At 45.3% G+C, this 24,845-nt stretch overlaps 4 protein-coding genes across 4 annotated transcripts; 1 reads left to right on the top strand and 3 right to left on the bottom strand.

Moving 5' to 3' along the window:
* Positions 1–197: 197 nt before the first annotated feature.
* J4E92_002609 (uncharacterized protein) lies at positions 198–5,212 on the bottom strand (the record flags this gene model as incomplete). Its single annotated transcript, XM_051494012.1, has 5 exons — positions 198–2,908; positions 2,976–3,242; positions 3,388–4,132; positions 4,190–4,424; positions 4,482–5,212. The coding sequence occupies 5 exons, from the start codon at positions 5,210–5,212 to the stop codon at positions 198–200; spliced, it is 4,689 nt and encodes a 1,562-aa protein (XP_051355691.1).
* Positions 5,213–15,147: 9,935 nt separating this feature from the next.
* On the bottom strand, positions 15,148–16,492 carry J4E92_002608 (Glycerol-3-phosphate dehydrogenase [NAD(+)]; the record flags this gene model as incomplete). The annotated part of the gene is made up of 2 exons (XM_051494011.1): positions 15,148–16,342; positions 16,434–16,492. The coding sequence occupies 2 exons, from the start codon at positions 16,490–16,492 to the stop codon at positions 15,148–15,150; spliced, it is 1,254 nt and encodes a 417-aa protein (XP_051355690.1).
* A 960-nt stretch (positions 16,493–17,452) lies between these two features.
* On the bottom strand, positions 17,453–18,125 carry J4E92_002607 (uncharacterized protein; the record flags this gene model as incomplete). Its single annotated transcript, XM_051494010.1, has 2 exons — positions 17,453–17,851; positions 17,901–18,125. 2 exons carry the CDS (start codon positions 18,123–18,125, stop codon positions 17,453–17,455), a joined length of 624 nt encoding a protein of 207 aa, XP_051355689.1.
* A 1,999-nt stretch (positions 18,126–20,124) lies between these two features.
* On the top strand, positions 20,125–23,365 carry J4E92_002606 (putative NRPS-like protein biosynthetic cluster; the record flags this gene model as incomplete). The annotated part of the gene is made up of 2 exons (XM_051494009.1): positions 20,125–21,333; positions 21,383–23,365. The coding sequence occupies 2 exons, from the start codon at positions 20,125–20,127 to the stop codon at positions 23,363–23,365; spliced, it is 3,192 nt and encodes a 1,063-aa protein (XP_051355688.1).
* Between the last annotated feature and the right edge of the window lie 1,480 nt (positions 23,366–24,845).

Raw genomic sequence — 24,845 nt, 5'->3', positions numbered from 1 at the left:
TAGGACTTGGTTTTTGCGGCTTTGTTGGATGCATACATCTATGAGATGGCATGCACAAACCGACGCAATACTGGCGATTAAATAGGCCCATTGATGAGATGACTTGAGACGTGACTTTACCAAAACGTGAACATTATATTCTAGATAGACTACTGACATCTCTCTCTTCCCCGCTCTCACACGAATTACGGTACTTATTAGGCCTTTTCTTCAGTCTTTTTCTTCCCACTTAGCATGCCCTTGATCTTACTAACACCCTTGCCCAGGCCTCCAAAGACAGCCCCGAAACCAAAGCTCCACCCCTTGATTCTGATGCTCCAAACGAAGAAGTAAACAAGCGCCCAGTTGCTAATGCAAAAGGCAAGGAAGACACCGAAGTTGCGCCATTTGTCGCTTGCTTTGATGTGGATAGTAGCAAGGTAGTCGTTACCCACGGAGTATGGGCAGTATTGGCAACCAGTCGTGGCGTCGGGATTGAGGAGGTATCCTGGAGAAGCTGAAGCAAAAGCGCCGGCATAGGAGGAACAGGTCTGGCCTGGTGGTGCGTCGAAGATGGCGGTCTCGCTCTCCTGACATTCAACCGGTATACCGTTCAAAGTAGCAGCGAGAACACCGCCAATCCAGTACGTTGAAGGGTTTATCCAGAACATCCAATACTTCCAGAAGACGGGCATCATGTCGTACGGCCGTACAACACCATTAAACAGACCGAACATGACGAAGAAGAAAGGCAAAACATTCGAAATGACCGTAAAGCTCGGCGCAAACGCACAAATCCACTGACCCCAGCTGGAAATGAACAGGAAGAACAGCATGGTCATCAAGAAGACGTATCCCGACGTTGAGCTGTCAGTGGGTAGTCCAGTAGGGAAGTACCACAGAATCCAATACAGCACACTCGACACAATGGCAATAGGAATCTCAGCCACCACCTGCGCAGTGGTGAAAGCGACCCAGCCGTAAATTCGAGATGGAAGTTCGCGAGCTTGCCATAGTGCCATGTTTTGGTAGAATTTGGGTACGACGGCGTTGACGATGGTGGGTGGGATGAGAATGATGAGGAACGCGGTGAACATGCGGTTTTGCAGGTCGCCGATGGAGTTGCCGAGTTGCCAGAACGTGAAGCCGTTGAATATGCCAATGATCACTGCGACGAAGAGCTTGCCGTAGAGGTACGACGGATCACGCCAGTACTGGATGAAGGTGCGCTTGGTAAGCATGGTGGTCTGCTCCCAGACACTGGCCGCGAACTCGGATTCCTCTTCTGCCCCTTCTTGGTTCTGGTTGGAGACGGTCTTGCTGCGGTCGGCCTTGATGCGATCGATTTCCTGGAGCATCTGCTTGTTGTTGTCGGAATTGAGCCATTCTTCATTCCAGTTGATTTTACTGCCGTCTTTGCGCTTGACAGGTTTCGCTGCAGTCTCCAGAATGAACTCTGCCACGTTTTTACTAGGCGGACACTGTACGCCACGGTCTCCAAAGTACTTGATGACGTCGGTTCCGTTCTCGCCTACGGGACCGAAGTAGAACGTGTTGCCACCGGGATTGAGGGCCAGAATCATGTCGAATTGCTGAATCAAGACACTGCTGGGCTGGTGAATGGTGCAGACAATAGCCTGGCCTGCCTGAGCGAGCTTCTTGAGGAACTGAACGATGGAGTACGCCGAGTTGCTGTCGAGACCACTCGTCGGCTCGTCAAGGAACAGTAGCAGCGAAGGCTTTGCAGCGAGTTCGACACCGATCGTGAGGCGCTTCTTTTGCTCAACACCCAGGCTGGAAACAAGTGCATCCTGAATGTCTTGCAGTTCGAGCAGGTCGATGATTTTGTTGACGTAATCAAGCTTCTCCTTCCTAGGCGTCTTCTTATCCTGGCGCAGGATGGCGGAGAACTCGAGAGCTTCGCGGATTGTAGCAGTACCGTCGTGGAGATCCATCTGCTCGCAGAACCCAGTTCCTCGTTGGAAAGCCTTGCCGAGATCCTTGCCATCCACCAGGAACTCACCCGAGACAACACCGGTAGATTGTCGTTGCGATAGTGTGTTGAGTAAGGTGGACTTACCGGCACCAGAGGCACCGACAAGGGCGATCATAACACCAGGCTTTGCGTATCCGTTGACCTTGTTCAGAAGCTTGCGCTCACCTCCCTGATATGGGACAGTGTATTTGACATCCTTCCAGGTAAAGACGCTTTCGCTGCTCGAGATCGAGTCCAGCGCCTCCTCCTCTTGATGAGCAGCGGTGTTTGAGCTCGCGGTAGACTCGCCAGCGACCACCTTTTCCTCGTCAAGAGGAGCCTCTTCCTTGACAGCTTGCTTGGCTCGCTTGTTCTTGGCGAAGACCAGTGCACCGCCACCTGACTGCGCGAAGGATACCGTTTCGGTTGCGATCACCGTTACCAAAAGATATAGCACCGTGAAGGCTATGACGACACCGAAGTTGCGCCAGAGGTTCGACCTCGAGTAGTTGAAGGACACCTGGAGGTAATCTGAGCCGGGCACGGTCCTCGAATTCGGCGGTGCACCAGTCAGACTACAACCCTGATAGGCGGGATCGACACCTGGTGCTTGTGGTACCAGTTGGCTGGGAGCGCACTCCATGATACGATCGGAAAATTCGTTTGCGAGCACCGATTCGAAAGAGTACGCAACCGGGTTGATCCAGTATATCCATCCAAACCAGATATAGTCCGTCAGAAGCTGTGGCTTCGGGATGACGTAACCCGTGTAGATAATCAGGAGGTTGAGTGCGATACCGGCAAACCGAACGGCGTCATCGATGGTAGGCGAGAGAGCAGCGAACATTCGGTAGAGACTTGTAACACAAAAGGTCGTGATGTAGATGAACAGGAAGTAGATGAAGAACTTGGACACGTCCACGTCCAGACCGGTCATGAAGTACATGATGATGGCTGAAATTGTTAGCAAACATCTTCAGGCGCATGCATCCCATATGGGCTTCGGGAAGAAATGACTTACAGAACGGAATGACCTGTGCCAGTAGCAGCGGGAAGTCTTGCACCACACGCGCAATGGCCACAGCACTAGGGCGATAGAAGGCATAGTCCTCATGTCTCTTCACAACATTGCGACCAGAGACCGCCTTCATCAGCTCCGAAAGCTGGAGCCACCCGAGGAAGAGAATGGAGAAGAAACCAGAGCCGCCTCGTGAGAAAGCACCAGAGGTGTCGAGAGCTTGACCGTAGAATAGGGATCCGACGATGAGACCGTTGGAGATGATGATGACTTGACCAAGACGTTAGTAGATTATCGCGAGATGGTAAGAGCGACGAGTAAGCAAGGAGGTCCTCGCAACAGTTTCAAAAGACGTTTGAAATCTGAAAAGGTGACAAATACCTCCAGGCTCCCTCATCGCGTTGGCGCAACTTACAGAATTTGGTATACAGCGTAGTCTGGTCACCCCATGTAAGCCAGAACTCGCGTTGAGTGCAAGCCAATACTTGGCGGATGAAAGAGACCGTGTATGGACTCTTCTTGCGGACCGTCTTACTCTTACTTTCCCGTACGGCACCCTCGAACTCCTTGGCGTCTACATAGCCGCTGTTCTCTAGCTCAGTTTCGTATTCAGAGATCTCTCTCAAAACCTTCTTGTAAGCCTCACTCTCCCTGAAAGCTTTCTCAAGCTCCTCCGACGTCTTCGGTGCTTTGTCTTCAAAACCTTCACGAAACTGACGTTCAGTAGGATCAGTAACCGCCGTCAAAAAGTCGGCCGTCGTCTGGCGTTCCGGGCACTTGAACCCCAAGTCCTGGAAGTACTGCTTCGCCTCGCCTGCCGGCCCCTGGTAGATGCAGCGTCCAGCATCAATAACCATGACCTTGTCCATGACCTCGTAGATCTGTTCACCAGCTTGGTAAAGCGTCACTAGCGTCGTTCGGTTGCTGATATCAGTCATGATACGAAGTGATTTGGCGTAGTCGAGCGCGGTACTGGCGTCAAGGCCGCGGGTGCTGTTGTCCCAGCAGTTGACCGTGCTCTTCGTGGCGAGAGTCTCGGCGATGGAGACGCGTTTGCGTTCGCCTCCACTAACGCCACGGACGTATTCATCTCCTACTTTGGTGTATTTGGTGTGGGATATACCGAAGACCTTTAGGAGTGCCTCAAGGATGATGGGAATCTGTAGTTCATCATGTCAGTAGGTTTTTGGCGTGGAGTTTTCGCGCGGGAGACTGACCTCGTGCTTCTCGTTCTTCTTCGTCTTGTTGGTGAGGGCAAACTTGAGTGTTTGCCAGACGTTGAGATCGGCCATGTGCGAATCGTCCTCGGGGTTGTAGTTGACTTCTCCTCGGAATTGCTTCTTCTGCTTGCCGGCTGGGATACCTCCGTAGGATACATCTCCCTCCACGGCAGCGTACGACTCGCGATTGTTCGATATAGCCTTCAGGAAGGTGGAACATCCGGATCCGGGCCTAGTAAGCTATGTCAGTAGTTGTCACGCATACATTTCATACGGACTTGTTGCTCACCGTCCCAGGACGAGCATCATTTCGCCGTCCTTGACCACACCCGAAAAGTCGTTGATAAGCGTCCGCATCTGCTTATGTCTCCCTAACTTCAGCGCTGGGATAAAACCGGAGACGATACGGTAAAGATCAGGCCCAAAGGTGCCCAGAATCGCGTCGGGTAGCGTCCTCGCGAAGGAAGCAGTCGACCCTACACCCTTAACGGTGAGATTCTTGTAGATGACGCCGACTTTCTTGGCCGATTGACCGTCCTTGCGCTTCTCGAAGTGTCCCTCCCGCATGAACTCATCGAGCTCGAAGTCGTCTTCCTTTTCCGCAGCAACAATGTCTCCCGGTTCGTCATCTTCTGCATCGCCGGTGCCCTCTTCTGCGCGTGCAATGGATCCTCGACGATGACCCTGGCCCTGGCTTTGGCGTTTGCTGAGTCGACTTGTGGTCCTAGAAAGCGGGTTCGATCGTTGCGATTGCGCGCCGCGGGAGCGCGACTTTGAAAGAGACGCAAGCTCTCCTCGTAGGACCTCGAGGTCCTCTGCTGCTGCCCGCGTATCAAGTCTTCCTGCGTCTTTCTCCCCCCAGGTGCCCGCGCGTCGTAGGCGGTCGCGATCTGGACTCTCCTCCTCGCTCTGGTGGTCCGGTGTCACTACTTCTTCTCTCCCATCGCGAAGGTAGTCGTCCTCATGCCATGGATTACGTCGATTGTCTCGTTCTGCTGGTGGAATGGCGGAACCCCACATGATGAATGAGGAATGTATTGGGTATCAAACAGCTGTACTAGAGGGAAAACAAAATGTGGAGGTGCTGTGAAGAGACTCGGCAGAAGAAGCAGTCGCGAGGTTTACTTGCAGACGAATTGCTCAATCGGCGGATATTAAGCTTCCGCCGTTGAAGAGACAGGAAACAATGGGGTCCTACAGATAACGGGGACACCAGGCCAAAAAATCGGGAAGTTGACAAACCCTCAGGCAGGAGGCATCGGAGTTAAAGCAAGGCCATGTCGTCATCTTTGAGATTTGATTAACGATTGACGTGCCTTGCCGAGAAGCTAGACAGGGCTAGAGATGCGAAGCGCACCCACAATGAGCAAACCTAGATGCGGTTGAAACGGGTGAAGATCTAACTTTTTTTCGCATTACCAATCAATCCTGCCGCACACGATCTCATTCGCTTTACCCACTCAGTGGGTGTCCCTGCATATCGTTACCACAACACGAGTCACCGCTCACTCGTGTAAGGTGGACCATCTCGCATTTCCTGACGCGTGTGTAGGCTGCAGTCAGGCGGTCTTCCACAAAGTCAGTGATCGGTAGCTGGGAGTGATCCATGTTCGGCATGATGTAGTTGGCATGGATGCTGCTCCGCGGACTCAAGCGCCAAACTAAACGTCGATCCTGCCAAGGCAATTCTAAAGTCCGATGCTGTTCGGATGTACATGCGTCAGTCGGTTGCATTAACAGCGCGGCCGGGTGCATATGTCGTATCGCCTATATGCAGTGCTTATAAAGTTTCTACATGTTTGGAAGTACGCGAATATCCAGAAACGATCATTCTTTGTACACAGACGCTCGTCCCCACTGTCGGAATCTGCCTGTTTGGGTGCTGCGGGTGTTGTACGATGGTTTGCTTATAAACGCAGGTGTGCTGGGAAACAACGCAACAAGCTCATTCGCATGGCCATGCAGCGATTGCACATGGTACGTGGGTATACTGGCGTCGGGATGCACGATCCGACGAGATTTCAAGGGGAGTCTATTCTACCTAAAGGGGTATTCGCTTTCAAGTCTGGATGTAGTCTATCGAATCAAGAGCCCACCGCTATGTGTCGGACGTCTAAAGCCTGGGTTCCTCTAGTCTCGGATTTGTCTACTTTGTTGCTGCGCTCTTAGGACAATAACATTTGTTCTCTATTACTAATTAAGGTACCTAAACTAAATATAACTAATAATTACCTAATACTTATAAATAAATTTAATCTAACCTATTTTACTACTCTATAGAGCGCTCTTTATAATCTATAGAACTCTAATTAGTAAGCTTATATTAGAGTCTTTCTATATATTCTTAATAAATTCCTAGTCTTATTTATATAAATTCTCTACTACTTTATTATTTTTTACTAAAAAATAAAGTTATAAGAGCTAGTAACGTTAAAAAGAGAAGAAGTATTAAAGTAGATACTTATAGTAGAGAACTTTAATAACTAGCTAGTAGATATAGACTATATCTAGAATATTAATTATAGCGTGCTAATTAATTACTAACTTAGTTAATTTAATATAGTTTACGTAGTATTTGTAATAGTTCTAGGCCTTGCGCTCTATTAGGCTAATATTAGCCTAACGCCTCTACTATGTATATATTCCTACTAAGCTCTATAAGAGCTTCTTACTGCAATAACTTTATTATTCTATATATATCTATTATCTAATCTTTTATAAGACTCTTATACATTATTATAGTTAATTCTATATACCTACCTACCTACGCAACTTATAAGAGTAGCCTAGCAACACTATAGACTCTTCTAAGCGTTCTAGTACTCTATATTCTAAAGTCTCTAAGAAGGCTATAGAGATTGCTCTAGCCTACTAATATAACACTTCTAAGACTTCTAAACCTATTACAGCGTAGACTACTAACCTGTATATAGTAGTACCTATTCTCTACTATTAGCGCAACACTACTACTACTATAAACTACGCTAAGAATAGCCTAGCTAAGCCTACCTAGAAGTTATAGGCCTTAGAATAGTTATTCTAGACTCTTAGTAGATAGTTCTTGTAGGTAATAGCTTTCTTATAGCCTTTGCAACTGCTAGGTCTATTATAGTAGTAAGCTTATTCTTAGTTAGTGTTACTACTAGCTCTTTAAACTTCTAGTAGTAGTCTCTAATAATTACTAGGTACCTAAGACCTCTGTACTAACTCTAACTATAATATATAAGTTCTTAGCTACTTTGTCTCTTATAGTAATAACTATAGTAGTAATAGCTTCTAGTTTATTAAGATGCCTATTAATCTCTCTACCTCTAAAGATAAGAGTAAACTCTCTACTACTATTACTATACGTTCTTATAAGAAGTCTATTACCTTTAGTAACTCTAAGAATTCTATTAACGCTAAGAAGGCCTAGAGAGACGCTATCTACTACCCCTCTATAAGCGAACAGCGTTAGCCTTTACGCCTAGTATTTATTACTAATAACTTAGAGCTAGTAGGTGCCTAGTAGAGCTCTTAGCAGAGTTGTGCTTTGCCTAATAGTTTACCTATTACTAGTAGACACTTATTACGTAATAATTTACTAGCTACTATAGCTACTCTCTCTACGCGTTTATACTTTAAGCGCTAGCTATCTAAGTTCTTTATTATCTCTTAGAAGAATAATATTACTATATTTAAAGTCTAGAAAACAAACGTAGATAGTAAGCTAACCTATTAGAATAAGCTACTTAAGTTAGATAACCTAGAGTGTATAGGCGCTAACCTTAAGCTACTATTAGTTATTACTAATGTTATAGAGTAGCTACGTTCTATATAGAAGAATATTAGAAATAAGCGTAACTACTCTAACTTTCTTAATAATAACTACCTTAAATAGTCTAAGTAGGTAAAGGCTTTACTTAACTAGATTAAAGACTTTAAGAATAATAACAAAGGCTTTAAGAGTAACCTTAATAAGTTAGCTAAGCGCGCTAACTATCTCTAAGGCTAGCTTACTAACTTAGACTAGCGTATTATAGAGTTAGAAGAGTAGCTCTAGAACGTAAAGAGCGCTATACACGTTAATAGCTAGTAGCTCTAATAAGTAATATAAAATCTCTGCAAGCTTATAGCAAGTAAGACTACCTATAAGAGCTACTACTATAGTAAATACGTAGCCTACGTTACTACTAAGCAAGAGCTATAGTCTAGCGCTTCTAGTATCTTAGACCTTTAGTTCTACCTTAAGTAGACTAAGAACGCGTTAAAGAAGGCCTTCTATTGCCTGCGCACTAGACCTACTCTACTAGACACCTCTAACTCTTCTAATAGTAAAGAGTCTAACTATTTTTATTACTCTACTTATAGTAAGAATTATTAAAGCTGCTACTACTATAGCGTATTACTAACCTTAGGTACTAAAGCTAATAATAATAGTTACAACTATCGCGCGTCTTACTCTAAGAAGCCTAAGCTAAAGGTGTTTTTAGGTAATAGCACTACTAAAGCTAACTACGTTAAGTAGAAGATAGATATTCTTAACTAGTTTAACTACTATAAGTATAAGTTTACCTCTAAAGCTAAGAAGGTAAACTACCTTTACTAGAAGACTAAGAGCACTACTTTTAGGTGCATTTAATAAGGTTTTATTATTACTAGCGTAGAGTTTATGCACTCTAATAAGATTTAGATTATTTTTAATTCTATATACTAAACTCTTAATAGTAATATTACTATACTATAGTAGTATAAGAGTAGTAAGTTCTATATAAAGGCTAGCAAGACTATAAGTAAGTATATTATCTACTTTAATATTAGTGTTGCAGTACTATAATAGAATAACTTTATTAAGATTTAGTTTATACGTAACTACCTACTAGTCTAGTAGTGTAATATAACTACTATAAAAGTTATTAATAGATAACTTACTTTTATAGACTTTTACTAGACTCTCTACCTTCTTAAATAGGCTAACCTCTAACTCTTAAATACCTACAATAGTAATAGCAGTAATAACTATAGAGGCAAGAGTAGTAATAATAGTAGTAGATAAGGTAAGATATCTACTACTACTACTAGTAAGAGTAGAGGTACCTCTAGCCTAGGTCTCTAGAGACGCTCTAATATCTAGATTAAGGTTCTTAAGTATATAAACTACTACTTTAATTACTTAAAGAAGAACTATAGCTATAAGTTATAGAGTAGCTATTACTTAGGCTAGCCTGCGCTACTCTTTAATATCTACTATAAAGTTTAAGACGCGTTAGAGAAGGCTATTACTAATAGTAGTGTTTCTATTAGTAAAGCTATCTATTCTTAGAATAAGAGCGCTGCTCTTAGTGTTAACGCCTTGTCTAAGACTACGTCTTTAGAAAACGCTTAGTCTCTAGTAATTATTGCCTCTAGAGACCTCTCTAGTATAAGAAGCCTACACCTACACCTATACTAGTACCTATACTAGTACCTAATTTCTCTATTTAACTACTAGCTCTATTAGTTATAAACTCTAACAAAGAGAACACTAGTTCTAACTATTTCTTTAACTTACTAACTGTAGACCTATTTTCTTCTATAGAAGTTAGTAAGAATAATAATAATAATTCTAATTCTACTCTCTAGATAATTACTAATTAGGTTAAGACTCTTAAGTAGAGTCTAGCTAGATTGCGTATTACTATCTTAACTATTACTACTACTACTATACGTAGTAATATATACTACTCTCTTATAGAGTAGCAGCTAGTCTTTAAAGAAATTATAACGTTATTAAATTACTTTTCTTCTCTATAATACGCTAAAATTATAGATAACACTAGTTATACTTCTCTCTTTATTAATTCTTCTTATACCTACGTATATAAATATAAAACTATACCTCTCTTCTAACTAGTAACGCTAGAGCTCGCTAATAGCTCTAAAGTAGCTAGTATAACTTATATAGCTTAGGTAAACGTCTAGTTTAGTAACTACTCTAAGAATATACTTATATACGTTATAAAGCTTTCTAGTATATATATAATTCTAGGCACGCTGTAGTTCTATACCTATAAGCTTACTATTAACTAGAAAGATATATCTATAAGCTTCTACTCTAAACACTATCTTAGTAGTTATATCTATAATTATAAGCCTATCTACACCTAGAGTAGCTACTATTAAAAGGTTCTACTATCTATTACGTCTAATTCTTGCTATAAAGTAGCTTAATATCTAAAAGCACTTTCTTCTATAAACATTGCCTTTATCTTAAGCTGCGCTATAGCTACTACTATTTATTAGAATTAAGATATTAGCCTTACGTTGTATAAGAAGGTCTGCTGTCTAGCTAAGCTAATAGATAATAAATAGAGAGATATAATATACCTGCGCGCTATAGGTGTAAAGGTACTTTCTAAAGACTATAATAAGTTCTAGAATAAGATAGAGAGGCTGTATATATCTAAAGATAACATTATTAAATAGCTCTCTAAAGTTCTATACCTTCTTTATTATAGCTTTAACCTAAAGAAAGCTAATAAGATACTTCTTTATTAGAGTATACTTAACTATAAGATTAAGCTTAAGCCTAACAAGTTAGGCTAGCTACCTAAGCTATTATTATAGTAATTATAACTAATATTACGTAATAAAGCTTAAGTAGTAAAGCTCTACGTAGATAATATAATAAAGAAGAAATACGTTAAGCGCTCTATCTCTATCTAGGTAGCACCTCTATTAGTTATATATAAGCCTAGAGGTAGTATCTATATTTGCGTTAACTATTATAGGCTTAATACCTATACTATTAAGAACTAGAATACCTCTCTACTTATACAAGACATGCTAGTAAAGCTAGTAAAATTATAACACTTCTCTAAGGTTAATATTATTATAGCGTTTAATAAGATCTATATCTAGAATACTTATAAATATCTATTAGCGTTTATAACACTATATAGGCTATATTAATATATAGTAATACTCTTTAGTATATATAATAGCCTAGACACCTTCTAAGTCTACATTAATAATATGTTATATAAGTTTCTTAATAAATTCTATATAGTATACTTAGATAATATTATTATCTTTAGTAAAACGCTAGAGTAGTATAAGAACTATCTTATTTATATAGTAAGCTATCTAGCTAGCGCTAGACTCTCTATAGATATTCTTAAGTCTAAATTTATAAAGATAGAGGTTAAGTTTCTTAGCTTTATTATTACTAGCGATAGTATTAAGATAGATCTAGAGAAGGTTACTACTATCTAGAACTAGAAGCTTCTATAATTACTTAAGAATGTATAAGCCTTTCTTAGCTTTATAAACTTCTATTAACACTTTATATATAGGTTCTTAGACATTACTAAGGCTCTAACCTATCTTACCTATAGAGACCTAAAGTCTTTTACTATAATAAAAGAAGCTAAAGAGTTCTTTATTACTCTTAAGAAAGCCTTCTATAGTAATATTATTCTTATGCACTTTAACTCTAATTTTAAGTATATTATTAAGATAGACGTGTCTAACTATGTTTATGCTGCTATACTCTTATAGGTATAGACTAATAGATTAGTAAGGCCTATTACCTACCTATTAAAGAAGATAACGCCTATAGAATATAACTATAAGATTTATAATAAAGAGCTTCTAGCGATTATCTATACGTTTAAAGAATAGCAACTAGAGCTAGCTAGTGTTCTAGAGTACGTTAACATTCTTATAGATTACTATAGGCTTAAGTATTTCTATATAAAATAGAATCTTAATTAATAATAAGCCTACTAGGCTAAGTTTATAGAAGAGTTTAACTTCTATATTACTTACTACCTAGGCAAGTAAGAGACTAAACTAGATAGTCTTACATAATAAACTAGAGACCTCTCTAATAGAATTATAGATAACTATGTATAATATTAGTATTAGATAATTCTAGGTAAGAAATAATAGTCTACTAGTTGCTACCTCTTTTAAGAAGGTAGCTACGCTGCTATTTAACTTACTAGACTCTACTTAGATAATAATAATTATAACCTTAGGTCTATACTTACACTTATCTAGAAAATAGATAAAGAAGCGTCTATACTAGCTACTACGCCTCTTATTAGTCTTGCCTAGTTCTCTCTTAAGAGAACTCTAGACTCTTATAATAATATTATTAGAGCTAATAATTAGCCTCTAGATAAGGTTGTCTATAAAATATATCTTAGCGACTCTAGGCTATAGAATATTAAGGCTACTCTTACCTTTAATAATTACTATATTCTTTACTACCTTATTACTAAGAGTATATATATAGAACTTACTAACCTAGAAGTAAGTAATAATAGTAAGTTATTTATAGGTAATAGTAAATTAGTTATATCTTTTAGTAAGCGCTTCTATATAAGAATTATATAGCGCTTCTATAATAGTCTACCTAGAGGTTATAGTAGCTATACTATAACGTACTAGTAGGTAAGCTAGTAGTACTACTAGTAAGAAATAACTAACTCTATTACGCGCTTTATAAATAACTACTTAACTTACTAATAGTCTAAAGTTAATTAGATAGCTAAGTACAGGCTACTACACCTACTACTAGTTTCTACTTACTATTAGAATAATATTTCTATTAACTTTATTACTCTATTGCCTATCTTCTAATAGTGTAGCTACGCCTATTAGTATATTATAGTAGTAGTTAACTAGCTCTCTAAAATAAAGAAGTTTATTACTATAGAGAATATAGAAGTCTTTATAGTAGTAAATAAGTTTATAGAGTATATCTAGAAGAAGAAAGGTTATCTACGTACTATTATATTAGATTGTAGGTATTAGTTTACCTTCTACTTCTAGTCTTAGCTTTGTAATTACGTTAGTACCTGTTCTAAGTTATCTATAGTATATTATCTAGAGATAGATAGCTAAACTAAGAATACTAACGCTAATCTAAAGTAGTACTTACGCTTATATATTAACTACCTATAGAATAACTAGGCGTAGCTGTTACTACTAGCTAAATTTAAAGCTAATTTAGTAATAAGTACTACTATAGGCTTATCTCTATTTCTTGCTACAAAGAGACGCTAGCTCTAATTAGAACTAGAGCCTATATACAGCCTGCGCTCTATTAATTGCGCAAATTCTTCTATTACCTAATAATAACGTAACGCTAACGCTCTTACTAATTATATTAATATAATACGTACCTTTCTATAATAATAGATACTATAGGCGTAGAAGAAGATAAAGGCGTTTATAGATGTAAATTAGTTACTAGCTCTATACTTTGCGTTAGGCAAATAGGTAATACTAAATATCTATAACATTTGCACTAAATAGCTAGTTAAGTTACTTAATTACAAGAATATAGAACTATATTAAATTACTTAAGTTATTAATAATATAGCTTATAAATTAGATCTCTCTTTACTACTAAAGGCTGTATTTCTAGCATTCTACTTATAGCTTTTCTAGCTCTATAATAATAACGCTCTGCCTAGATAACTATAACTTAGTAATACTGCTTCTCTAAAGGTTTACCTTGCTAATAATAGTGTTACTAAGTACGTTATATTCTAGGTTATTAATAGCTGCGTTTATTGTAATATAGTTAATCTCTACACTAGCTACTATAGTCTACTCTAGTATAAGGTTGTATAAGTAGGTAATAATTAATCTAAACTATAGTAACTATACTTTAATATGCGCAGCTCTAAGAAGTTAGTATAGAACTTCTATACTTATAACCTAGGTAAACCTAGACTATATAATATATTCTATAACTATAATAATAATAGAAAGCTTACTATTACTCTACTCTAGCTACTAGACCTTATATACTTAGAAAGAACTAGCTAGTTGTTTATAGATTCTCTAGGCTGTAATACTTCTATAGTCTATCTAGCTAATTACAATATACATCTCTACCTAACTTTAACCTCTATAGCTATTAGTAGCTATAAGGCAGACCTTATAGGCTGCTTTGCTTACTACCTATTAGCTTTAGCTAGTATAGCGTTTCTTATAGTACTCTAGTAGGCTATTAGATTATAGAACACTCTAAATAACTACGTTGCTACTATACTATAAGGCACTCTAGACATTAACGTTACTACTAGCGCGTTAGAATAGAAGTAACTTTTAACTTTTGTTAGGTCTTCTTATTAAGAGAGACCTCTATTTCTATATACTTACTATTACTACTTAGTTAGAACTTTAAGCGCTTTAGAGAGAGAACGTATAATAGTTCTAGGCCTTACACCTTATTAGGCTAATATTAGCCTAACGCCTCTATTATGTATATATTTCTACTAAGCTCTATAAGAGCTTCTTACTACAATAACTTTATTATTCTATATATATCTATTATCTAATCTTTTGTAAGACTCTTATAGTATTACTTTTTCTTAAGTTCTTTATAGAACTTTTAGAAAAGCTTAAGAACCTAAGATACGCTTAATTTAATTAAGTTATTATCTAGATTTACTAGAATTTAAGCTATTTTAAGCTCTATATAAGTAGGTAGGCTACTAAGAAAGAAAATAAAGCTACTTACTATTAAATATTTAGTGTTAAAAAATATTATAAAGAATTTAAGTTAGAAACTAAGTCTAATAAAGAAGCGTTAGTTAATAAGAAAGAGAAAAATAGATAGAGAGAGAGAGAGAAGCTATATAAGTAAATATTCTTATAAAAGAATTTATATTATTTTAAAATTATAATACTTAGTTACTTTATTATTACTATAATAGTAAGCTATAGTTATTTATTATAAGTTCTATAGTTATATATAAAGTATTATTATTACTTAATTACTATAAGAAGAGCTACCTTACTAGGTAATTCTTAGGTGCTAAGCTATAAGGCTTAGCTTAAGCTTCTCTGTACTACTAAAAATATATTACACACTCTTATTTTATAACCTTTTTAAAACTAGTAGAGGGCTATACTAGACTTAGACACCTTTTTAATAATACCCACTAGCTTATATATTCATCTTAATCCTCTAGTCATGGCTTCTTCTCAATGAGCTGAGGAATATCCTCGGGCTTGTTGTTACCCTCCAAGATATTGTAGACAGCGGTGAAGAGTGGGAACTCGTCCTCCATACCCTCGGCCTTCAAGAACTCGTTGACCTCATAGGCAGTACTGGTGCCCTGGAGCTTTTGACCGTTGAGCTCAGACTGCTCGATCTCATAAATGGTCTTGCCGCGGGCGATGGCCATCTTTGCGCAGCGGAAGTTGCGACCGCCCATGCACGAGGTCACAACATCGGCAACGCCACAACTCTCTTCAGTGAAGGTGCTTGTACGAGCACTCTCTCCGAAGAAAGCCTTGCCAAACTTGACCATCTCCAAGATACCGACACGCATGACCGCTGCTTTTGCGTTGTCTCCCCAGCCCAGGCCGTCCACGAAGCCTGCAGCCAGCGCAATGATGTTCTTCAGCGCTCCACCCAGTGAGACACCAGCGACATCGTTAACGATGTGTACGTGGAAGTAAGGGCGATGGAAGAGCCTTCGAACATTCTCGTGCGATAGAGGGGGGTACTCGTTGGGGAGAGCAGTCAGATGCGCCGAACGCTTACTGGGTTTCTTCTTACTGGGGTCGATGAGATCAACATGAGCGGTAAGATCAGTCTGCGAGGCACTCGGCGAGCCGCTGGGGGTAGGGTTGCGCGAGTCCATTGGTGGCGGGTCGTACGCTACTGTCGTCTCAGAGTACTTCTCTTGGGCAATCTCGGAAGCGATGTTGGCGCCCGATAGGGCACCGCAATAGATGTTGAGCGTCATGCCAATGGTCTCGGACATGAGTCGAATGCCCTTCTCGCTGACATCAACACCCTTTGTACAGCAGATAGCTCGCGCATATGGCAGAATCTTGCCGACCAGCTGCTGGCTTGAACGTGCAATGAACTGATGTGGGAGGACGAAGATGAGCATGGTCGAGTCCTTGCAAGAGTCGGGGAGATCGGGGTTGGCGACGACGTTGGACGGAAGCTTGATGTTGGGGAGGTATTTGACGTTCTCGTGGACTTTATTGATGATTTGCGAGAGCTTCTCGGGCTTGTCGGAGCCGCTGTAGTGAGGCGAGTCTTTTGGGAAGGTGTAGTCCTCCTCGAACACCCACATCTGCACGGTCTCTTCGAACAGCGACGGATGCTCCTTGACGTTCTCGGCGACCAGCTTGGCCATGGTGGTGCCCCTGTGGCCGTTAGCTCTTGATCCCAGCGGCTGTCCATGGCTTGCGCGTGGGAGCCATCTCCCCTCGCACCGGAGCTGATGCAACCACATACCAGTTGCCGGAGCCAACAATCGTCACCTTGTGCTTACGTCCAGCACTGAGAGTCGCCATTTTTGTCGAGTTATACCGTCTTCTCTGAAGATTCGTCGTGTATGGAGCGTGGATCGGTTCTGCAACTCGCTTGCGCAGATTTTGGCGTAGGTGATGATGGGGAGTGACGTAGTGAGTAGGTGAGTGGGCCGCGAACAAGAGGAGTCTCGAGACAGCCACGACCTTGTATTTATGATGTCTAGATGCAGTCAGTAGGGAAATGTTGTCTGCTCGGGGTGCGGCTTTCACCTGCTGTCTTGGTATCCGCCTGGCCTCGGCTTCGGAGCTGACTGTGAGCTTGTGATACGGCGATGCCGAAGGCTGGGCTTTAGTCAACAGGCGGGCTGTTGGCGGTGAGGCGTCGTGAAGTACTGAGCAGAGAGCGGCTCCGACGGTAGAGTCTACTTGATGTTGGGTCTAGGAACGATTTCGGAGACGTGCGTCATGTGGGCATGGGTTCAACTGCATAACGCTTATCGTTCTTGAGCTTCGAGCGCTGATCACGCATTGACCAATAGGGCGACGGTCTAGCGCTACAGCTGACAACCATGGTAGACTACACGTCCCTGCGCAAACCATGGCAGTTGAAGATGCGGGGAAGACGCGACGCGTCCCCATGTACACAATCACCAAGCCTGCGCATCGGCACATGTTGGTGGATGTGATGCGCGTATGTGGGAAAGCATCACTGAAACAGAACTAGACAGCGCAATGGCGGTACTGGTAGTATTGGGTATTACAAGTCGTGTGTCCTTTCATAACATCGCATTAAGTATCCTCCTAAACTCCCGTCATCTCTCCTCAGCCGCCGTGAACAAATAGATAGCAGTGCAAGCAATGTGACGCCAACGTCGAAGCGCTGGGTACGTTATGCCGTAACTCCCGATATGTGGTATCGCCATGCGAGTATCCGTGACGCGAATCCATCCTCATTACCGTCCAACTGGGACCGGCCCGCAATCCATCTAGAGTATTGCCAGCTTACAAGGCGAAGCCGAAGAGGGCGAAAAGACCACCGGCAAGGGCAGGTGCGCCGTACATGGCGTTGCGGACGGCAGCACCCTCGGTGGGGGTAGAGGAGGCTCCGCTGGCGGCGGCATCGCCGGTGTTGTCTGGAGAAGAGCCGCTGTTGGTGGCCGAGGGGCTGCCAGAGGAAGCGGCACCTGAAGATGTGGCGGCGCCGTCGAACTTCTGGGTACCGCACTCGGCGTCACGGGCCTGCTCGCACTCGAACCGGGCAGCAGCGTCGGAGCCGCTGGCGGTGACACACTGATCGTACCAGTAACGGCACATCTGGCCCTCGACGGACTGCTCGTAGTTCCCCAGCGCAGAGGTGATATCAGTCTCGTTCCTGCACTTGCAGTCGAACTCAAGCGTTTGCTAGGCATGTGTTAGCGGAAGGATTGCACGTGGCCGTGGGTACACCAACAGAATTGCAGTTGTTGCCCTGGCTGGCGACGGAGGACTGGCCACCGCAGGCGGAGACGCAAGTGTTCTGGTTGGCGTTGCACCACGCCTGCTTGTCGTCCTGGGGCACTGTGCCGGGGTCGACGCTGCAGCATGGGATGGGGGTGTTGTAGCTGCCAGTCGAGTTCTGCGCAGAGGCGAGGCCGGCGAAAGCCGAGGCGGCGACGATGATGGAAGAGTAGAGCATTGTTGTGGATGGGGCAGAGAATATCAATGCCTGCGCGGTACAGAGTCAGCGGGAGATCGGCAGCGGTGGAGCGGGCGCGGGTTGGGGCTTGGGAGGAGCAGTGAAGGGGGCAATGGGCGCACTATATGGAGGCGGGCTTCGGGCGCAGCACAGGTGGGACTTACAGCGTGATTTAATGCTGGTTTGGGTGAACGGATAGAAGAGGCGGGTGTTGCTGGGGAGGGCAGGAATATATGCTGCCGCGCACGGGCTGGGCAAACAGCGCTAGCCGGCCGTGCTTGCCTCTAGCAGCTAGGGCAATTGCACCTCGAGATACGCTCAGACGCGATCAAAAGCTACCTGGGCGACTGATGCGAAAGCCGCCCGCTAGCAAATTGCTCATTTGCAGCGCCGTTGGGGCAAGGCCGAACATCCGGACGCTGTTGCGCGACGCCGGGCACGCAGCAGCAGCCTCGCGAGCGGCCATGGTCAGCGTCGCCGTGTGTGTTTCAGGCGACGACTGACGCCAAACCCGTCACGCCTCGGATAGAGCCCCCAGCCAGGCCCGCCGTGGTTGGCTGCGCGACATACCGCCCCGCGCCGATGTGTTGACCTGCTTGGCTCACGACAAAGGAACATGGTCGCAGGTCAACGCGCCTGTGCATCGCCTTCGCTGTGCAAACCCCATCGCCTGACGCGCACGGGGCTGCTCAGAGACGGTCAAGCATCGTCTGGCGGGCCGAGCTCCACTCCTCACCAGCGGCCGCCCAAAAACAACGGGCGCCTTGCGCCATGCTCACCGCACCCTCGACGTCGCACAGTTTCAGATGCCATCGCATGTCGCAGCAGGCCCGGCGGCTCTCGAGCAGCAGAAACATGCGGCATAGCCACAGCAAACACGGCTGCCGTCGCTCGAGAATGCCGGATCCTGACTTCCGGCTGCGACTACCTAGCGTATTGCCTTGCTGGGTGGCCCGCATATGCTCACTTCCTCGGGCCGCACAGACGAACGACGTATCCACCGGCCCAATGCATGTGGGCAGTCGGCACCACCAATCACGGCCCTTGCCAAATCTGCCTTAAAAGACGCACCATGTTCCTCGTGAAGCTATTCGCATTGCCACACACCGCCGCGCTGCTAGCTGCACCTTTTCCCCACCTCTGTCCCAAAACATTGTCTTGGTTGCGCCGCGTCGGATATAAGCCCGTTGGGCGGAGGGCGGAGAGGCGCTGGATGCGTCCAATGCTCCAAGCTTGTCAGACATGCCATACATGGTGCCGCATTCTACATATGAGGCACGGTACGCCGTCTGGACGTCGCCAGCAGTGAACACTCGCCGTACAGTATTGCAACAACTCAACATCCGTGACACGTCGATAGACACTAGTCACTGGGTCGAGCATTGAGGCGTCGACGTTGCCCGCATTCGCTACCCCAGAAACACGATAGTCACTGTGGCGTTGCCAGTACACGGTAACACCTGTCGTAAGCCGATTACGCGGGTGTGCGACGCTCTCCAGCCGTTGTCGCACGCAGAACATTCTCGAGCCTCTTTTAGCCGTCTCGTGACGCCGTCTGCCATCATGACCCCCTCGCGGGACCGTACTCACTGCATCCGATGCGATCGAGTGGCGGCTCGCTTTGGAAGGCTGCATTCGGTTGGGCATGACCTGGTTGAACGCATGGTTCGTGCGCGCAGCAGCTGACCTATCGTCCCAGAGCTTACAGGAAATCAAACACCTGCTGCCATCGTGAGGGTTTGTGTGCAGCCTCATCTTTCCATCAGATATAGTCGCATGTGTGTTGTACATGCAGTAGCTTGCCCAAGGAGCAGCTGCAGGGTCGCTACTGCCTTTGCAGCCAAGATGATGTCACGACTAATGGCGCTTGCATTGTCGCTGTCACTGTGGCCGCAAACATTGCACACGCCACTTGAAGCTGACGCATTCACAATCCAGTCGCACAGGCTATTGGACCAGATAGTCCTGTTTACCTGGGCATTTCGTTATGCGCCCCAAAATGCAGAACAACTACTTCGTCTGCACGCTCGGCCAAGCGGCAGCCCTGAACACCAATCCGAAGTCCTACCGAAACATTAGCGAGTTCCTCAGTCAGCAATCCCAGCATCATCCATTACTCCCAGCTGTTGGCTTTCCTATACCACGACCCAACCAGCGAGAATGGGACTACCGCGTCCTCTCGTTTGCAGACGTTGACCAGGGCACCAACGTTTTCGCCTCGCGCCTCACAACTTGCCTTGGTACATCTCGCAAGCTAGCGACTGTAGCCTTGTTGTGCCACAGCTCTCCGGAATTCCTCTTCACTTGGCTGGGTCTGATCAGACTAGGGTACTCCGTCCTTCTGATAGCACCACAATGCCAGCCAGCAGCCATCCTACATCTCTGCACAGCGTGCGAGGTTACTGACTTCTTCTACGATGTTGCTCATACTGAACGGGCCCAGCAGACCGAGACGCTGGCAAAAGAACAAGGTACGCTGGGGCTACAAGTGACGCTGTTACCACTGAGTGGTGCAGAAGACGTTCTCGATGTGATCCAGACCCCACTAGAGAGTAGCGTCGAACCTCTTCACGTAGATGAAGGATCCATTGCGTACTTACACCACACGTCTGGAACCTCGTCAGGCCTGCCAAAACCGATCCCGCAATCCCATCGTGCGGCTATTGGCGTGCTTCCGCATCTCCCCAAGATTCCTGCCCTAGCATCCTTCACTACAACGCCCCTTTATCATGGCGGCATCGCGGATCTCTTCCGGTGCTGGACGAGCAATGCTATGATCTGGCTCTTCCCGGGCAAAGATGTACCAATCACAGCACGCAACATCTGCGAATGCCTGGATGTGGCCAAGACGTACGCGGCGACGGAAGGTTTACCCAAAGTCAAATACTTCTCATCCGTACCCTATGTACTCCAAATGATGGAGGCCGACGAGAAGGGTCTGCAGCTGCTCCAAGACATGGATATTGTGGGCGTTGGAGGCGCTGCATTGCCAGCAGAAGTGGGCGACCGATTAGTAAAGAGCCGTGTTAATCTCATCTCCCGATTTGGGAGTGCAGAGTGTGGCTTCATTCTGTCTTCATATCGCGATTTCGCCGCCGACGACGATTGGCAATATCTGCGGAACTACAACCCACCGAAATTGGTAGAGTTCGAGAAGCGCGAAGGGGACCTAGCCGAGCTTATTATCAAGCCCGGATGGCCACATATGGTACCTTGCAGGATCTTATACGACAAGACGACCGGCTGACTTGGAACAGGCCAAACAAAACCGACCGGACGGATCTTTTGCAACTGCCGACTTGTTTGCAGCACATCCGACCATTAAGGACGCATGGTTGTACCATTCGCGAGCAGATTCGCAACTCACACTGATAACCGGAAAGAAATTCGATCCGGCGCCCCTGGAAGACGCTATTGCGACTTCTCCTTATCTCGACGATGTGCTGATATTTGGCAATAACAGACCCTTCCCAGGTGCTCTTCTCCTGCGATCAAAACAGTCAAGTAACATGTCAGACCAAGAGCTCCTAGGCGCCGTTAGGATACAAGTCGAGAAGCTAAACAGCGAAAGCCAGGACCATGCAAGGATATCGTTTGACATGCTCGTTCCGCTACCTCACCAAGATCAGCCACTCGAGAAGAGCAGTAAAGGAACCATTATCCGGAGAGCGGCAGAGTCCCGGTTTGAAGACGCTATTAACAGCGCCTATGGCTCACAAGATTCCGACTCGTCACTTGAAGTAAGCGACGACGACGTGCCCCAGCATCTAATCGGCCTCATTCAGAGTATGACGGGTCAGACGGCGGAACTGAACAAAGACATAGATCTCTTTTCCTACGGTGTCGACTCAATCGCATGCATGCAGTTGAGGACACGTTTGAGACGCTTGATTCCCAATTTTGAAGGTCAGCTCCCGATGAGCGTCGTTGAGGACTGCGGTACCGTGCGACGATTGACAGACTATGTCTTACGGAAGAGGCATGGACAGAGCGACTCCGGTGGTGAGGACGAAGAGAAGCTGATGTTAGACCTGGTGAAGCAGTATGGCTGGTTCACGGCTTCAACACTGCGTACCGCTACCAATGGCTCCGTTGCGAAGAGGGGCGTTGACGAAGTGGTGGTACTAACGGGAGCGACTGGCGCGTTGGGAGCACACGTTCTAGACCTTTTGCAGAAAAGATCGGATGTTGAGGCTGTTTACTGTCTTGTCAGAGGAGCAGATGAGCATGCAGCAAGAGAACGTGTCAGTAAAGCATTGGAGCAGCGTGGACTGGTTAGCTTGTTGACCCCAGGAGCCGCGGATGGTAAAATCAAAGTCATACCGTCTCAGCTGAGCGAAGAACGTCTGGGACTGGGTGAAGACGTATACGAGTACCTCGCCGAGAACGCGACTTCGATCATCCACGTCGCCTGGACTGTCAACTTCCGCCTGAAGTTGCGCAGTTTTGAGAAAGATAACATCGCTGGTGTGCGAAACCTGCTCGATCTTGCCCTCAAGTCACAGCGATCACAACCTCCGCGTTTTACGTACTGCTCTTCTACTGCAGCCATTATGAACGGCACCCTCGACGCGTCTGGTCAGCTACCCGAGGTGGTGTCATCTGAGCCCTCATCAGCATCTCCATTGGGTTATTCGCGTTCGAAGTGGGTCGCAGAGCACATCTGCCTTGAAGCGCATAATCGGACGAATCTTCGCGGATGTATAGCAGTAGTCCGTGTTGGACAACTCGCTGGGGATTCCACATCAGGGGTATGGAACACAAAGGAGGCATGGCCCATGATGTTGAGTACCGCGAGACTCATCAAGTGCTTACCTGATCTCGGTGATGAGCCTCTAGATTGGCTGCCAGTCGACGTTGCGGCGAAAGCGTTCCTTGAAGCTGCCGGTCCTCGCAAGGAACATGGGGAAATGCCAGTGTTCCATGTATTGAACCCGCACCACGAACCAAGCTGGACTCAGATGTTGCAGTGGCTTCAGAAGGAAGATCAGTTTGAGATAGTTTCGCCCAAAGAATGGGTAGAGCGTCTAGAACAGGCTGGTGACTCGGATCATTCTGCGCTGAAGCTGTTGGGGCTTTGGAAGGAATCGTACGGCCGCGAACTGACAGAGAAGACCGCGCGACCACAGTTCTCAACGACAAAGACGAGCGAGTCTGTACAGGCGCTGAGGAATGTCGAGCCGCTGGACAAGGAGTACGTCGAGAGAATATGGAACTGGATCCAGGAAAATGTCAAGTAGAATCGTCCACGGGCGAAATCAGGAACGCTGGGCCTGAACGGATTCACATTACCTGCCGTCGCCGCTGAGTAAGCTTAGAACACCATCAGGCATCCAACATAGACCAGGCTAGAGAATTACATGGCGACTTCAACACGTCAATCGGTCCTTTCTCTGCTTCCCCGTGCGATATGACTCGAACGTTACGCCCGCAGCATGACATGTGTGGTGTGACGTGCCTGCCAAACGATCAAGTGCTTAGCCGCGTTCAAAGTGCATGCAGATGTCGTGTATAGTAACACACGACTGAACATGAAGGCTGATAGCAAGATACTATGACCGTGTGGGATATGGTAAGCCAACATCATACGTAGCTAATAGGAACCCTCAAGAGGATACACTCGCGAGACCTACGTGCGCTCTGTGTGCAAAAACAAACAACGTAGTAGCAATAGCCTAAATCATCCTACCGTTCTACCAAGCCAGCCACCATGACACAAGTCTACAACCCGCAGTGAGGATGCATCATCTCCTCCCGTCGCATTCTCGTAAGCGACAAGAGAGCGCCAACTCTTCCACCCCGAACCCCCGATCTGTCGCCAAGCTTTTCTCGAATGCGAGTCACACGAGCTTGGCGGTGGACGGGACGGGTTAGCACTTTTTGGACTAGATCCACCACGGTGAAATTTAACCGGTAGGGGTGGACGGAATTCTAGGCAGCTGCATCCTGTTGCAAGTGTGGTAATGAGGGTTGCGGACGAAAGCTGAGAGCGGTCACCGCTGTGCAGATACCTAGGTAGAGCGCGCTTGCAGTCGATGTGGGATGGGGCTGAGATGAGCTGCGTGAGTGCGCACAAAGGGGATGATGCACTGCGCCATAATCGCAACACATGTGAGAAACATGCTCGTTCATGTCAGAACATCATCGCATGAACTGCATCGAAAATAAGTCGGCGCGCGCGGACTCCGGCATCCAAATAAAAGCTTGATGCAAACGGACACTAGCTAAGCCGCAAGATCGCTGCAACGGCGCGAAGCTTCGTGACCATGTTTCTAGACTCGAATCCAGGTCTTCGGTTCCCGACGGCCCCTGCGATGCAGTGACAGGTGCAAATCGCAAAGTCATCGAGTCACCGGTGTGAAGGAATGGGCGTCTGGGGGCGCGATGTTGGGGGGTTCAGGCGGCCAGTGAGAAGGCGGATGACTCTGTGAGGGTGTTTGACGCGGACGAAATGTGGTGGCATGCTGCGATGGAAGCAGAGAGTCATCTCGGTGCACAGATGCCAGATACGATGTATGCGAGGGAGAATGGACCCCCCCGAGACCCACTGGTACCAAGCTTTGTCCGGCAGCTAATTCTAGCGCCTTCGCAGCACGGAACGGGGGACGAAAGATTGTCTGCCTTCCATTTGGCAAGGAAAATGTCGGTTCCCTTGATTCCTTCAGCCCTAACTCCGCTCTCGTTACTTACCTCCTTTCTGGGGCCTGCAGAGTCAGGTAG

The sequence above is a fragment of the Alternaria infectoria genome (assembly GCF_024043175.1).
Source record: "Alternaria infectoria strain BMP 0036 chromosome Unknown scaffold_3, whole genome shotgun sequence".
In the NCBI taxonomy this organism is placed as follows: Eukaryota; Fungi; Ascomycota; class Dothideomycetes; order Pleosporales; family Pleosporaceae; genus Alternaria; species Alternaria infectoria.
The sequence above is the reverse complement of the archived record's forward strand: the minus strand, read 5'-3'. Positions and strand labels throughout refer to the sequence as shown.